This window comes from Stegastes partitus, unplaced genomic scaffold, assembly GCF_000690725.1.
Source record: "Stegastes partitus isolate 25-593 unplaced genomic scaffold, Stegastes_partitus-1.0.2 Scaffold125, whole genome shotgun sequence".
NCBI classification, from domain to species: domain Eukaryota; kingdom Metazoa; phylum Chordata; class Actinopteri; family Pomacentridae; genus Stegastes; species Stegastes partitus.
Window position 1 is genome coordinate 183,971 of NW_007577856.1, and position 14,682 is coordinate 198,652.

Below are 14,682 nucleotides of genomic sequence, written 5' to 3' on the forward strand. Positions count from 1 at the left end.
AATCAGTAAACATTAGTTTATTGAAAACATTCAGTCCAGCATTTCTTAATGTGTTATCAAATTAATATGCATATGAATTTAAAAAAGAAAAACATCACAATGCAAAGATTTTTGCCAAGAAGACAAAAAACAAATGTGTAAAAGTATCAGTAAAACAGTGAATAAATAAAGGTTAGTCGGTGGTCCAGTAGAATCATGAATGCACCCATTTATGAGGTTTAATATCACTTTATTTCATACATCCTGTTCTGTTGTCTTCTCAACAGGTCTTTCAGTAACTGTTTGATATAAAAACAACCTGATACTCTATACTGTAAAGACATGACATCAAAATAGGAAATATGTGAAACCAGCAGCTGAAATATGCAATTTCATATATTGATCGTTACATGAAAATGATTTAAAAAACCTGATTCTGTTGTTTTTTTTTTCTCCATGAACAACTTTACATTAAAGGTATTCTATTTTTCCAAAAAGCAAACAAACAAAAAAAACGTTCAGTCTTGTATCTGAAATTTCCAGTGCTCCATTCAAACCAAGGCAGGTGTGGAGCACAGGTTGGGGGGAAAATTCACCTCTAGAGTCCAAAGCAACAGAGAAAAACTTGATGCATACATCACAAACCTTTTTTTAAAAAGAATTTTCTCATCACAGCACTCTACATTGGTAAAGTTGCTCAGGGCAACAGTTGACTCAAGATGCAAATGGGAGAGAAACCTTAGCTCCGAATCCTGTCAAACTTGGCAAGATGCAGAGGAATGATGCATCTGTCTGATGTATCTGCAGAGAAATGAAAACACTATTACTTTAAGTCTGCTCTGGGCCCTGCACTTCTCTCATCTGCTGCCTGGGCTGCTTGAACGATCAAATTGATTCAGACTTACTTAATTAGTGGCATGTCGGCCTCCGTCTATAAAGTGGCAGATGAGTTTGTGACTTTGTGTGTGTGTGTGTTTAAGAGAGAGTGAAGAAGAGAAAGACAGAGAAAGCAGGATGAGTATATGTGCTGGCTGTGCTGAACAATCTTTAAATATACGTGCTGACAGAAATGTAAAGCAGAGAGACAACACACAGAACAAAGTCGGTGCAATGTGTGTACAGAAAAGAAAAATACTTTATTCGGTGTTTGCAGGAATATATGTCCGCGTGGATATGGGAGGAAATAAGACTGGAGAGCATGGATGTAAATAATACATACATGACACTGAACACAGAAAAATAATGTACACATAGATGGTAAATACCATTAAAATTGCCACAGTAAGAAAAATAAAACAGACAATGACAGAGTGTAAGAAAAACGATATGCGAGAGTGTGTGAATTGTGTGTGTGTGTCAGTGTGCTCAGAGGTGCTGATCTCACTTTCCACATAATGCAGATTGTTTTTCTTTTTTTCAGTTTCTTATAAAACCAGCCTGCCAGCACAGAATATAATTAAAGTGCAAGGCCGCTCCTTCTCCTCTGCAGTATACATGGGATAAATCTCATCAGGACAAAACACAAAAAGTCAATTAACTTGTCTGTCAGATGCCTCGATTACCTGGGATTATTTAAACCGTCTGGAACTGATTTTATTGTCCTGCTTGGCGAAACAAATCCTTTTTAGCTTTTGGGTCCGGTCTCCCTCTGAGGCAAATCAGTCACAACAAACAGCAACGTCTAAAAACGCACGATTGCGAGGCGAGGACGGTGTGTGCTGACAGGACACACACTGAACGGACAGAGGAAGTGCTGACCAAAAAGCCCAATAAAACAAAGAAGGAAGATGGTGAAGCTTTATTGTTATTTATTTTTTATAAAGCATCAGTAAAATCAGCCCTGAAAGATAATTTGAATAACTGTAAAAACTGTCATCCTTTCAGTTTGCCTTAGTAGAAAAGTCTGTTTTAATACAAAGATATTAAGCTCCTACAGTAAAAGAGAGTTAGACGTCAAACAGACTTGAAGTAAATATGTTTGCCAGAAAAAGCAAGTACTCCTTGGTCAAATAAAATGTCAAAAAAGTTAGTCAGCATATTCAAAAGGGAGTTTAAATTAATGTGTTGGGAATTTATTTGCATGATGCGCTAATGATTTAGCTAAGCAACAACATGCAGGTGCATCTTATGCCCACGTGACTTATGTATTAATAGATGGCTGTTTTTCATATTTTGATGTTAGTGTGCTTTAATGGATATAGAAGAAGCATGCAGAAGCCATACAACTCGGCCTTGACTTGTTATCCAACTTAAACTGCTCCTGGTTACTCCAACAGTATTAAACTGAATCAGGTTAGTAATTAGTTGATTCCAATTTTCACTAAAATAAGTCTTTCTAGGTTTGACAAACTGCAAGCACCTATAATTTGCTATTAAAATCATAATATGTTTGCTACTAAGTTAAAAAATACATGCTTTAAAAATGAACTTGAAGATGTTTGATCACATTCATTTTGTTATCAGTGAGGGATCTTATGACGGTGGCAGATATGTAACGTGTACGTGACGTCCCAGATCTAGAGTTCAGCGACCGTGTTCATTGTAAAGGTCCACATCTTTACAGTGAGACGAAACATCTGGATTGGCTACAGTGAGAAGAGCAACAGAGCTGACTGAATTCCAAAACCTTGCAGCTGGAGTGTTTTCATCTAGTCCTTTTGTGTTCATCTTTGCACATGAATACACATTCAGTATCCTTTCGTCAAAGTGTCCCTTCATCATCAGCATCATGCTGGTGTAAATCTCCGCTCCGCTTTTTCATATGTCAGTGACGCCCGTTCGTACTGATCCAGGATTGCACTATTCTCAAGAAGTCTACATGATGGAGACAATGCAACATAATGTAGAACATAAGCAGACACACACACATATCAGGACAGCACATTTTTCCACACTAAAAGACAAAACAATGGGTAGCACTTTATGTGACTTCTCCATGATGTGCAGGCATGAAGCTGCAAGCGTGACTTTGTGAAAATCAATTTCAACATTAAATTACCAATTAAATTAAATTCCAGCAATTGCATACATCTTAAATGTATGCGTTTCACTGCTTATTTTCTATTGTGCTTTCGGCAACTTCATGAAAGCACAGTCACAGAGCGTATACACATGAAATGTTACACACAGGCAGAAATACTATGCTTCATAATTAACCGAACATAAAATCAAATACAACAACTGACACAAATCATGCAAATCTACAGAGGACTTCTGTATAAGTGTGTGTTGAGTAAAGATTAATAATATTTAAAATATCTCAATGTGCTTTTTTTTAGTGTATGCAAAAAGAAATGATGTCCGCTTTCATTTGTGCTTTTACGTGACAAGATTCTTGACATTAATGATACAAATGATTTGCTGTAGGCCTACTAGGAGAAACGTGAAGGGGTTAGACATATTAACTGATAACAGCTTCAACTAAGGATGATTGAAAAAGTCCATGCTAATGAATATCCACTGAGTGATATAATGTATGCCTTCAAGGGAGGAGGACATACAGTAAACTTGAGCATCACAAAGACTTCAAACAAACTCACTAAAGAGGGCAAGATGGCTGCAAGCAAGAAAACCATCTTGGTGAAAATGAACAATTAAAAAAAACAAAAACAACAACATAAAAAAATAAAAATATAAACCTGCGCAAAAAATCACAGAAAAGGAAAACAAAAAAAAAAAAACTTACATAAAAGTATATACTGACTGGGCAAATGATGACTACACAACAACATATAAAGATGTTGATTGTTGGATAAGGGTGCTTACCTTGAGATTGTCTCTTAGACCCTAGTTGTGTTGTACTCTGATTCATGTTTGCTCAAAGAGCCAATGAGGCAGAACCTGAAATGTCATGGCTCTTTCATTTAATATCAAACTCGTTTTGCATAGAGAGGTCAGAATGCATAATGTGCTACAATAACAGCAATAAACTTCATTAGTGCTTTGACGGCCTCTAAGAGCCTTTGCATGCAGATTTGTAGAAAACTAATACAGTCAGGAACACTCTTGAAAGAGCACATAGAAAGTGCATGCAGGAAAATGTTGCATTTTTAGTATTTTCTCCAAAAAAACTGTACTCTCTGATACCTTCACACTTTTTTTTGTAAACATATACAGTTGCTTTTCAAGCAGTCAAGGTGCAAGTACACAATAAAATACTTCTTGTTTTTCTGTAAAAAAATCAGGCCAAAATGTTGAGCTATAGAATATAAGTCATGTTTTCAGTATCACAGTTAGGAATACAAATCCATATTTTAGAATAGTTTGCATTCATTTCAGTGATATTATTCGTCTCTATGAGGCACCGATTCAAGCCCTTGTGCTGCAGTCAAAACTGGACTTTTACAGAATTAACATCTACTAAAATGAGGTCTGTTTGTCGCTTAAAGATTTCTGACAAACCTCCAAGTACAGTATGTTAAGTTATCTGTAAATCATCATTCAGGAAAGCTAGCTGGGGACGCTTGACATGTTCAAGGATGAGCATGCAAGAAGAGACGTATTTGTCTGTTGTAATTTAGCCCTTAGTGAAAGTTTTAAATGGTAGAAAAGGGGGCAAATAACAAGGATCAATGCAAAAATGAAGGTTATCGTAATCTTAAAAAAATCATGAGAGGAAGAGGAAGAGCAAAGCTAAAATAAGAGGAACACAAAAATAAATGTAAATATCCCAAACAAACATCCCCCATAGTTAACTCTAGGGTTTTGCTGTTCTTCCCTCATCAGAAATCTATGGATACTGACCGCTGTACTGCCTTTTCGTGGCGTGAAAGCCGGTGGCTGGTGGTGGGAACTTCTTCCAGGTCGTCGTCCAGGTCACATTCATTGTCCGCTGCCTCTTGCGAGTAGCTGTGCTTCATGACCAAGATGCTCCTGCGGTTTCCCGTGGCCGGCAGCAAGGGCCGCACTGCCATGGGCGGCTGCGGGAGGTCCGTGAGCAGGGTGGCGGCCGCCGCGTCACGGGCGCTCAGGTTGCCACGGCTGCCCCGTCCGCTGAGCGACAGCTGGGATATGTGCGCGGAGCCGGGGTTGGACGAGGAGCCACAGTGGTGATCGTGGACGCAGCGCGAGGAGGCACGGCGAAGGGCGTGGTAGTTCTCAAAGTCTTCCGCCAGGTCGACTAGATCTGCTGAGGCCGCTGTGGGTGTGGTGGCACTCCGTAAAGTGCACAGCTCGTAGTGAGGGGGCTCGAAGACCTCCTGGAACATGGTGGGGTCAAAGTCCTCGCGCCGCAAAATGTACTTTTTGCGCGGCTGCTTGATCTGGACGATGACGGAGACGATGAGGAGGATGAGGACGATGCAGCAGGTCACGCCAATTATGGTCCCGTTTGTGTTGTTCAGGTTGTCCAGGATGTTGGCTTTCCTCTTCTCTGTACAGTGGTAGAGACACAGCAGGACAAAAGGGAGACGTTTATGAAGATATAACCACAATGACCCTGAAAGATGCCTTGTGAACAATGAGCAAAGAGAACCAGGACTACCAAGTGTAATCACAGTTAAGTGACTGTTAGAGAAAGCCCTCCTGCAAACTCTGGATTTCTTATGGACTTTAATAAGAAAGACACTCTAGTAATCAATGTGTGTGGTGCTTTCTAAAGCATATCAAAAGTTACAAGAGCAGAAGTTTAGAGAATGACTTCTAATCTAAATTGAAAACATCAGTATGAACTGCAAACCTTTTTCTTTTTTAAATTCCACACTATTCAGCTACACAAGCAACCTAACTAACCCAATGTTACTTCCAGAGCTGAGGAGGCTTCACATATTGTTTTTTGTAGGTTTACAGCTTATGATTTAAAAAAAAAAAAGCCCAACCAGCACAGCCACTACATGAAAGAAGCAGAGGACTTCTATTTTCAAAAAATGCTGCAACATTACTCATCGATGCAACAATGACTCCGACAAAGCCGGATCTTTTAATACTCCAAAATATGAATTATGATCTCATACAACCACTGAATCTTTGGTGGCAAATGTAATTATCCCTGCCACGCGCACAGAGCTGTGATCCTAGTCAGCAGTGACAGAGCGTCTCCTCCCCTCCACTGTGCCAAGCAGGCATATTGATAACCATGGAGGAGCTTGAAAGAGAAAGGAGGTCCAATAGTAGGATATTTTTTCTCTCAGTGAGTCTCAAAACCAAGTAGGTTGTGAACCATTTGGTGTAGTTTCTTGAGTTTACTTTAAAAGTGTTGGCTTTGTTTTACAGAATTATTTACAGGCTTTAATTAAAGCGCTTTCTCTAATAGATCTGATCGGTATTTTTAAGAATCATGTCATGACTATGTGGCCCAGTGGCCTAATGGATAAGGCATCAGCCTCCGGAGCTGGGGATTGTGGGTTCAAGTCCCACCTGGGTCGTGTGATTTTCACAGATCTAGCAATAATCATGACAATACAGCCGTGTCTTTGAAAAGGCTGAAGTCATGATACTGTAGGAATGAAATGAGTGGTGATTTTGATCTGACACATATGAAACTTGAAAAGTAGTAGAACAGTGTTTAAGGCTTATTGCGGCTGATTAGGCTTCCTAACAAGCTGGGATATGTGAAGATCACGTTTTGGTGTACTCCTTGCAATGAAAATGAATAAAGTTAAATCTTAATGCTAAATGTTGTATTCTCACTCATCTTCAGTTACATAGTCGACATGTACATGATCCCCCCAAAAAAACCCTCAAAATGCAGAGACATGTATAATGTTCAGGACATGAGCAGAAATCACATCGGAGTTATTACAGTTAAAGGGTTTCTAAACTGATTAGAATAAGTTAATTTATCATCAAAAATGTGCCACATGCACATTTAAAGAGGTTACTTCCCCCAACAAATGACATAAAAGAAATCACAAGAGTAAATCACACCTATAAGTGTGTTGATTCAGCAGGGATAATATTCAGTGAGAAAAGTTGAGCTACGGGAGAATAAACATTTGAAATCAATACAGAACCCTCAGAGCCTTTGTGCATTATATGCCATTAGCGTATGATTTGTCACCTGGTGCCTTAATATTTTGTGTTTTCCTTTACATGAATAAAAACCATCAATTGATGCTGAAAATTCACAAATTGGTGCATGAAAAGGCATCAGAACGCAGGATATGAAGTGTCTGATGCTGGAAATTTCCCCAAGACTACCCTCCTAATATGCCCCCTCATCGAATGCTGGAACAAAATGCAGCTGGATTACGGCATCCAGCATACTTTATGATGCAAGCTAGCGTATATTTGCCAAAGCTACAAATAACCAGCTCTTAACTGCAACACATAAACATTCTTTATTTCTGTCTTCTAACGTGGATCATCAGCTGATGAGGTTACGTCTATCAGAATGAAAAAGGGACCAATTCTTTCCAAAACAAAGAACTTCTGCAGATCTTAGCACTGCAAACTGTACATACAGAGTAAAGAGCTTGGCTTAGCAAGTGTTCACGTATTCCCTTAACAGCACCACAAGGAAGGAGAGACAGTAGCTCATATGTGAAGATGTCTGCTGACAAATGGACCTTATCATGTACAAGATTAAGAACACGACTTCCATGAGCCATCTACCAGATGGACAAGAAGGTCATACTGGGTCACAGCTGTAGTCTATTTATCACCAGGGAATCTACAAAGAGTATCCCAGACAAACAGCGTGTGGAGAGCCAATCTGCGGGGAGATCTGTGACATTTAAATGCTGGATGAACTTGTAGCACCGTGCGCTGAGCTTCAATGACAGTAAATGGTTACATTCAGACGTGTAAAGGAGAAAGGAATAAAACTTGACATTTTCCCGCTAATGAGGACAAATGTGGGCAGCATGCATTACTAGAGCAGAGAGAAGAGAGGGGGGGAAGACAGAGTAACAGGATGAGGAACATGGCTTCTTCTTGCTGAGTTCAGCACAATTTGAAACTCAGACTGTAGGGTGGAAAGGTAGCTTCATCTCAGTGAGGAATGGGTCATGCAGGATTTAACTAATTGATGCAATTTGTCAACGGTTCTGCTCAAAGCCTCGGAGTTACACTGCACACACAGAATACGCAAGCATCTTTTTTCTCGTCTATCTGAGAGAGAAAACATGTCGAAAACAATAACAACAACACGCTCTGACTGCAAGCTAAGGCCCACCATAATCACAAGCACACTGCATTTACTGACATGGGAGGTTTTATTGCAGAGAGGGCACAGAGGAGCTTCAGTTCAGATCTCATTTTAAGTATTTAGAATCCAGTGATGGCTCATGAAAGGTCAAGGAACATAAAACTAATTAATAGGCCATATAACACAGAGAGAGAAAAAAAACAAGCTTATTACCAGTCCTCACACACTTCGGCTAATTATTCCAACGGCATCATACACAAAGACGTTGTGGGGAGAAAATCTCAATTCAGAGGTGTAAATTACAGAGCTGCCAGGATGAAGACACTTCATCAATGTATAGATCGAGCAGCTTTAAAATTCTGAGTGAGGGATCAGGCTGCAGAGGACAGGAAGAAACTGACAGTATCTTAAAATCAGGAAGTCGGGGGGGGAACAAGACATTTTCACAAGAGTCGAGCTCTCGGGCATCGATCTGCACCGAAACCTGGACCAGTTTGACGGTGAATTCAAATGTGTGTCAGTGAGGGTTTTACTGTCTGGGTAGTATTTCTGTTTGTTTTTTGTGTAAGTCTCATTTGTTATGTAGTGCACAATGTTTACTCTGCACCACTCAGAGTGTCTGAATGAAAAGTGTTTCCTTAAAAATCTGCAAATTGAAAAAGAAAAAAAGAAGTGTCAATAGCATGTAGAGTTTCAGTTGCTCTCTCTGTCGCTGTCCGTGGTGCTGAAATATTCAAACGTGGTCTGTCTGTGTACAGCTTGGCAACTAGCTTTTGGAAACCTAAAAAAATGCCGTGCCACGAGGTGCCCAAAGGGTCAAATGACTGAGCTTATTGTAACATCTCACCTTTACACTGGTTCTCATCCCAGGGGTAGACACAGTTCTGCATGCCGTTACACACCAGCGTGTTGTTTATGCACATGTTACTGTGACAGAAGAAGGCATCTGCATCACATGGAGCTGGAAGAGGAGAGAGAGCACACAGTCACCACACTGAGAGCTTGTTTAAAACGTGAAAACAGAACTCGGAGATAGGTGAGAAGCTGTAATTGTTTATCGCTGAATTCCCCATCCTTAAAAAGAGCAAATCTGAGGGGCACGTCGATACGCTACAGCACAAATCAGCATTTGCGGTGCAGCTGAAGAGAAGCTCCAGTGTGCCAGATTTTGAGGAAATAAATTTGGATGGTCATTACTCAAATCAGACCTGTTTCCCCTGAACCCATCTGTTCTTCATGAATTTTCATCCTCACCCTCCTCTTCAAACATTTGCAGAGACAACTTGTGGATGTGAATGAATTCCTCGTGTGTGTGTGTGTCTGCAGAGACGGCCATGGCATTTCACAATCATGTGCACACAATCCCAAAACAAATCCGTTCTGTGTCTGCCGGATGCTGATCTGTCTAGAGCGCACGATTGTTGTCGTCAATATCTAAACCGGGCCTCAACCGTAAGCGCCAAACACATGATCCTCCATGACACCTACCTTCCTAATGCAGCACTTCTCTGGTATCTTAAGTCTCCGCCTTCCTATGACGACAGCGTGAAGCAGAGCCATCCGTCACCAGGACACGGTCATAAAATCAATGTGGTAATGTTACAGGCTCCGCTGTCATATATATGTATCTGGTGGAGCTACAGAATTTAAAGCTAAGGTGCCCTTGCTCTCAGCAACCAATCATACTAATGCATGAGCCAGCTGAATTGTCAATTCATTGCATGCGACTGTCAGTCACAGTGACGAATAGCAGCACGCCAGGCTCAAGCCAGTATTTAGTGGAGCCCAGTAATTAGGTTAAACCACTGGCCAGCATTTTTTTTTTCTTCTTTTGGCAGTTGAGGGGCAAGTGAATTATATAACCGCAATGAAGACGTCTTCAAGTTTTCAGTCAGGAATGTAACGAATGAAACTGGTTCAGGATTATATCTGAGGGCAAATGTAATTTCTCTCATTGTTACATGAGGGCTACCAGAGTTACAGCTGTTTTTTTTTAACACACACCGGGGAAATAAACCTAAAAACACCTAAAAAACATAAAAATAACCTGTACTTCATTTCTGTTAAACAGCCACCAAGTTGTGTTTGAAATACAAATGATCAATTATTATAGATTATTGTTAGATTTCTCTATTAATTCTCTATTAATCATTCTTTGTTTCAAATAACAGAAAATGGTGCCAGTGCTGTATCCCAGAAACCCAAGATGACGTGTTCACATGTCTTGTTTTGGTTGGCCAACATAGCAAAAAATGAGTCAGTCTATAATCTTACAAAGTAAACACAAGCAGCAAAGTTTATGATAACATGGGAGTCACTAGATTTTGTAATAAACATGTCAAGTCCCTTCATTTTTGTTATTCTATTGGCCAAAACTATTCTCATCTAGTTATTTTATCCACAGTTTCTCAATTGATCTTCCAGACGATTTATTATATTGTGAAAATACTGCATATCAATATTATATGTACAGTTACATATATGTTTGGAAAAAATCTGTCTGGTTAGAAATACACAGCCACATGCAGTGTCCAAACAGCTAAGAGGTAAAAAGACATTAAAAAAAAAAAAAAAAAAGCAACAATATTGAAAAACTTCACAAGTAAAAGTTCTGCATTCGTGATATTTAAGTAGAAGTATGATCAGAAAAATGTACTTAAAGTATGCCAGTGCGTCATAATTGCAGATGCATTCAAGTGTAAGCGATAAAGTTACTGTACACAGCAGCACAGGATAAAAATGCTAGTACTGTACTTTAGTGTTTTGAGTAAATCTACTTATTGGCCCATTCCAACATAACGTACAATTAACAAAGCAAGTACAATGTAGTAATTACATACTCTGTGCACGCATTTGTAGAAAAGTACGAGGACGGTGGAAGTACTTTGAGATTACTTTGTGTTCCTGAATGTTCCAAATGCTCCTGATTTATGCCTGACATGTGAACATAATGGATGGCTCTGTTGAGTTTGTGTCTGGTTGGTTGTGAAGAAGTCGTCCTTCCTCCGTCTCTCGCGTGTCTCTCGTTGTCTCTCTTTATCTCCCACTCTCTCCACACACAGCACTGGCACTGGCACTAAAGCAGCTTGCCAGTGGTATGGCAGAGCTGGGGACTATTTGACAGTGTTACCACTGTGATGTATGGCTGTTTTCATCCCAGCTCCCATCCCAAGTGAATAATAACACACCAAATTAGAGTGACTTATCTCTATCTCTCTCTGTAACCCATCCTGTCTGGGCCGTTGCCAGCATTTCCTGAGTCATATTGGCTCTCTGTGTGTGTTCGAATACCCCTCTTCTCATTTTCTCCCCCACCCACCCCACCACTGTTTCTATCTTTCTCATTCTTTTTGTCACACATGCCAATCCGGTTACGGTTTGTTTCGCTAACAGCCACCAGAGGGAGCCCGCTCCTTCTCGTTTTTTTTCCCAACCATCCTCCCGGCTCCTTCATTCACCACAGGGTGAGACTAGACGTTATAAAGAGCGCGATCCGCACTAATCTCCTGCAAAATTAATTTCAAGACATTCTGTAATAAAAGTGCCCTTTTGACCACACAGAAATATTCACAGTCGCTGCTGGAAGCATAAATTAACTCCTAAATGAGTGGCTGATGAAAATAGTCTGGGTGTCTCAGCAGAGCAGGGCTCCCAGAGCAAAGAGGCTTCTGCAGTGAAGTGCTTTAAGCAACACCTGGTTATCATGAAGTTGTACAATCAAACAGCCACTGTAGCTCTGTGTTTTGAGTGGCTTTGTTGATGTATAAGTGTGTAGTTATGTTATTTCTATAAGAATTATGTGTCTTTACCTGTATTCTGCCTGATGTTGCTTACGCTGCTTTTGTTTTTGCAATAATGATATTTTTAATGCATCAATTACTTGCTCTAATTTGGAACACTACTGCCAATACCTGAGAATATAGCTGCTTTTTATGACTATAGACAGCTCTTAATGCTATATGTTGATTTCCTGCTCTCGTTACGTGTTATTTTTTAACCAATACAGTTGATAATAAAATCGCTACTCTACCTTGTACATTGCTCCTCCTAGATTATTAAAAAGTTTATCCCTTAATGTTCAAACTTCTCCATCGATCACGACTTTAAAATCCTGGCTAAAGGCCCATCTGCTGAGAAATGTTTGGGTCCCTCTAAATATTAACTATACTTTCATTTAGTCAGTTACATTTATTTGTACTTTCCTTGCAGTGTTTACGTTAAGTTCAGTTTGTAAAGCGTTTTGGTCAACAATTGTTTTCTTAATTAAAATCTTGTTGAATTTAAATTATGTTAATGCATCATGCTAATATTGCTAGAAATGATACAGTAGATGCACTGGGGAGTGTTGCAGGAGCAGATCACGCATCCATCTACTGTTGATTTCTATCTTCTTTTATTTGCCTACAATGCAACAATATCCCCACTGCTCTCTTCTTAATCGCAAAGCAACCAAGATATCAAACGCTTATAAATACATGCACTTGATATAATCCAAACTAAAACCAGGCAAAGAGCCATATGCTAACAGGCATTAGCATACCGTGTTGGTCTCAGATGCTTTCATGCATACAGTAAAGAAGCTTTGCAAAGAAACAAGAAGTGATGTGTGTAGTGAAGCCGGCGCAAATTTCCGTCTGCAACCCCAGAGACGGGTTGCAGATGAGGCGTAACGATGCTGACAGCCGAGATGTCACACACGCGCGTTTATCACCTAAGACATAATTGCTTCTTGGGTAAAGATAGGTTTCACTTTCTTATACTTCACATTTGTAATCATACTCTGCAGTTCTGCATAGCGGGTTACTGTGCATGTGTGTGTGTGGCTGGAAACAGAAGCAAGTTCAGTAACATCAGCAGATGTGAACGCTGCACTCATGATAAAGGTGGATGTTTGCGTTTGGGAACATTGCTCTCCCCACCGGAGCAACTCGCTGGGAGTCAGCAGCTGCGAATAGTTCTCTAAGAGCCGCTAGTTCCACTGGGAACCGGCAGCTGTGAAGAAACATGCAAAGGCTTAAGATCTACTGCGGCTGGGGAACACTTATTGTAAAAACTGCCTTAAAAGCTGCAAATCCAGATGCGTGCACCTATAATAGAGTCGTGCACATGCACTTGTAGTAGTTACACACCATCTTCTTTTCACCTCAGGGAGGGAATTAAATAACTTACTGCAGTGTTTTTGTAGGACACAGTGCATATAGAACCTCTGTTTAGAGTTCCACCTTTCATTTTTTCCCCCATTAACTGGACTTGCTTGCTCTCAACACTTTTTTTTTTTTTTCTGCTTTGATATTGGCATTCCCTTTGGACTAAAAGAGCATTGTGCCTTTTTGAAGTTTTCAAACTGTATTGCACAGAAGGTATCTCTTCTAAGACTATGAATACATGTCTACTGACAGAGTTCAACGTTTGGTGAAAGTGAGTTCACTCTTTGCACTAAAATAATATTTTGTCTCAACACGCAAGTCAAGACAAACTTTGTGGGGATGCAAATATACTTTTAACAAAGAAATTAATTCTTTTTTTTAATTCTGTAAAATTATTAACTCAGACATTTAACAATGAAACTTCCCTTGGTGACTACATGTATTAAGGAAATTAATTTTTGTATTTGAATGTTTTCTAAAATGTTATGATTAAAAATGCAAATGAGAAATACAAAAACTGGCAATACAAAATTATATTTGTCTTAATGTAAGTAATCAACTGGGGAAAGTTTCATTAAATCAATTAGTTAAAATAGTTTTCAATAAAATGAATACAACACATGTGCTTAATGATGATTTTCTCCAAATAAGTTTCTTCTCTTACTCTGAATTGTTCATAGTGTTTTCTGATCTATGGATCGATGCCTGTAAAATGTATGCAAATCAGCACGTTTAACGACTCATGTGCATTTGTGGTTAAAAAGCAAAATGTGGTAAAATAAACACCTTCATGTGTATTTTGGATGTTTTCCTTCAACTAGACTGAAAGAAAAATCCAAAACTTGACCAGTGTACAAAAAAACAATGTTTCTGCCTGTAGTTTCTCACCTAAAGAGACCAAAAGTATGGAAACAAAACACTGAAAACTGTTGCATAGGTGTCAGGTGGAATCTTCTTTGCAGTCATTAAAATAGTATACTCACTAATCAGTAATTCTGTGAAATGTATCATTATTCATTTCTAGTATTTCCCTCCAAAATTGCTCCAGGTTTGAAGATATGCACACGACTGAAAGAGCCATACAAGTGCATACAACTCAAACTCAGTCAAAACTTTACAATAAAGGAGCACAAAACACAAATTATAGTAGGTGTACTGAACATAAGAGTTTCACCTTATTATGTTGCTATTTTGTCTACAAGTCATTGAACACAGCTTTTAAAACAAGTGTTTTGAAATTTCCTAAAACAAGTTAATCTGCACTGTAAGCGAGCAAAGACCTCAGCCAGTGACTTGCTCTGCTGCTCGTGCTTTCCAGAGCTCTGCTACATCTGTGCATTGGCTGTTGACAGGGGGTTGGTGCAGTGCTGCTGAGCTGTGGTGGATGCTGCTCTAAAGGCTGAGGTCTGGCTGGGGATCGCCTGAGTGACTTAGGCAGAAGCGTTGCCCCGGCAACAGCACATCCTGGCT

At 39.6% G+C, this 14,682-nt stretch overlaps 1 protein-coding gene and 1 non-coding gene across 2 annotated transcripts in view; one reads left to right on the forward strand and one right to left on the reverse strand.

Annotated features, from left to right (window-relative positions):
• Positions 1 to 3,758: 3,758 nt before the first annotated feature.
• The window catches only part of neto1l (neuropilin (NRP) and tolloid (TLL)-like 1, like), a 75,391-nt gene continuing 64,467 nt past the window's right edge, over positions 3,759 to 14,682 (reverse strand). The window contains exons 9-11 of the mRNA XM_008278502.1: positions 8,913 to 9,026; positions 4,723 to 5,350; positions 3,759 to 3,819 (exon numbers count right to left, since the gene is read on the reverse strand). Of these exons, the coding sequence (XP_008276724.1) occupies positions 3,759 to 3,819; positions 4,723 to 5,350; positions 8,913 to 9,026 (803 nt within the window). The remainder of the gene's footprint in view (positions 3,820 to 4,722; positions 5,351 to 8,912; positions 9,027 to 14,682) is intronic.
• trnar-ccg (transfer RNA arginine (anticodon CCG)) lies at positions 6,269 to 6,341 on the forward strand. Its single transcript has one exon. It is a non-coding gene; the product is annotated as a tRNA-Arg (tRNA).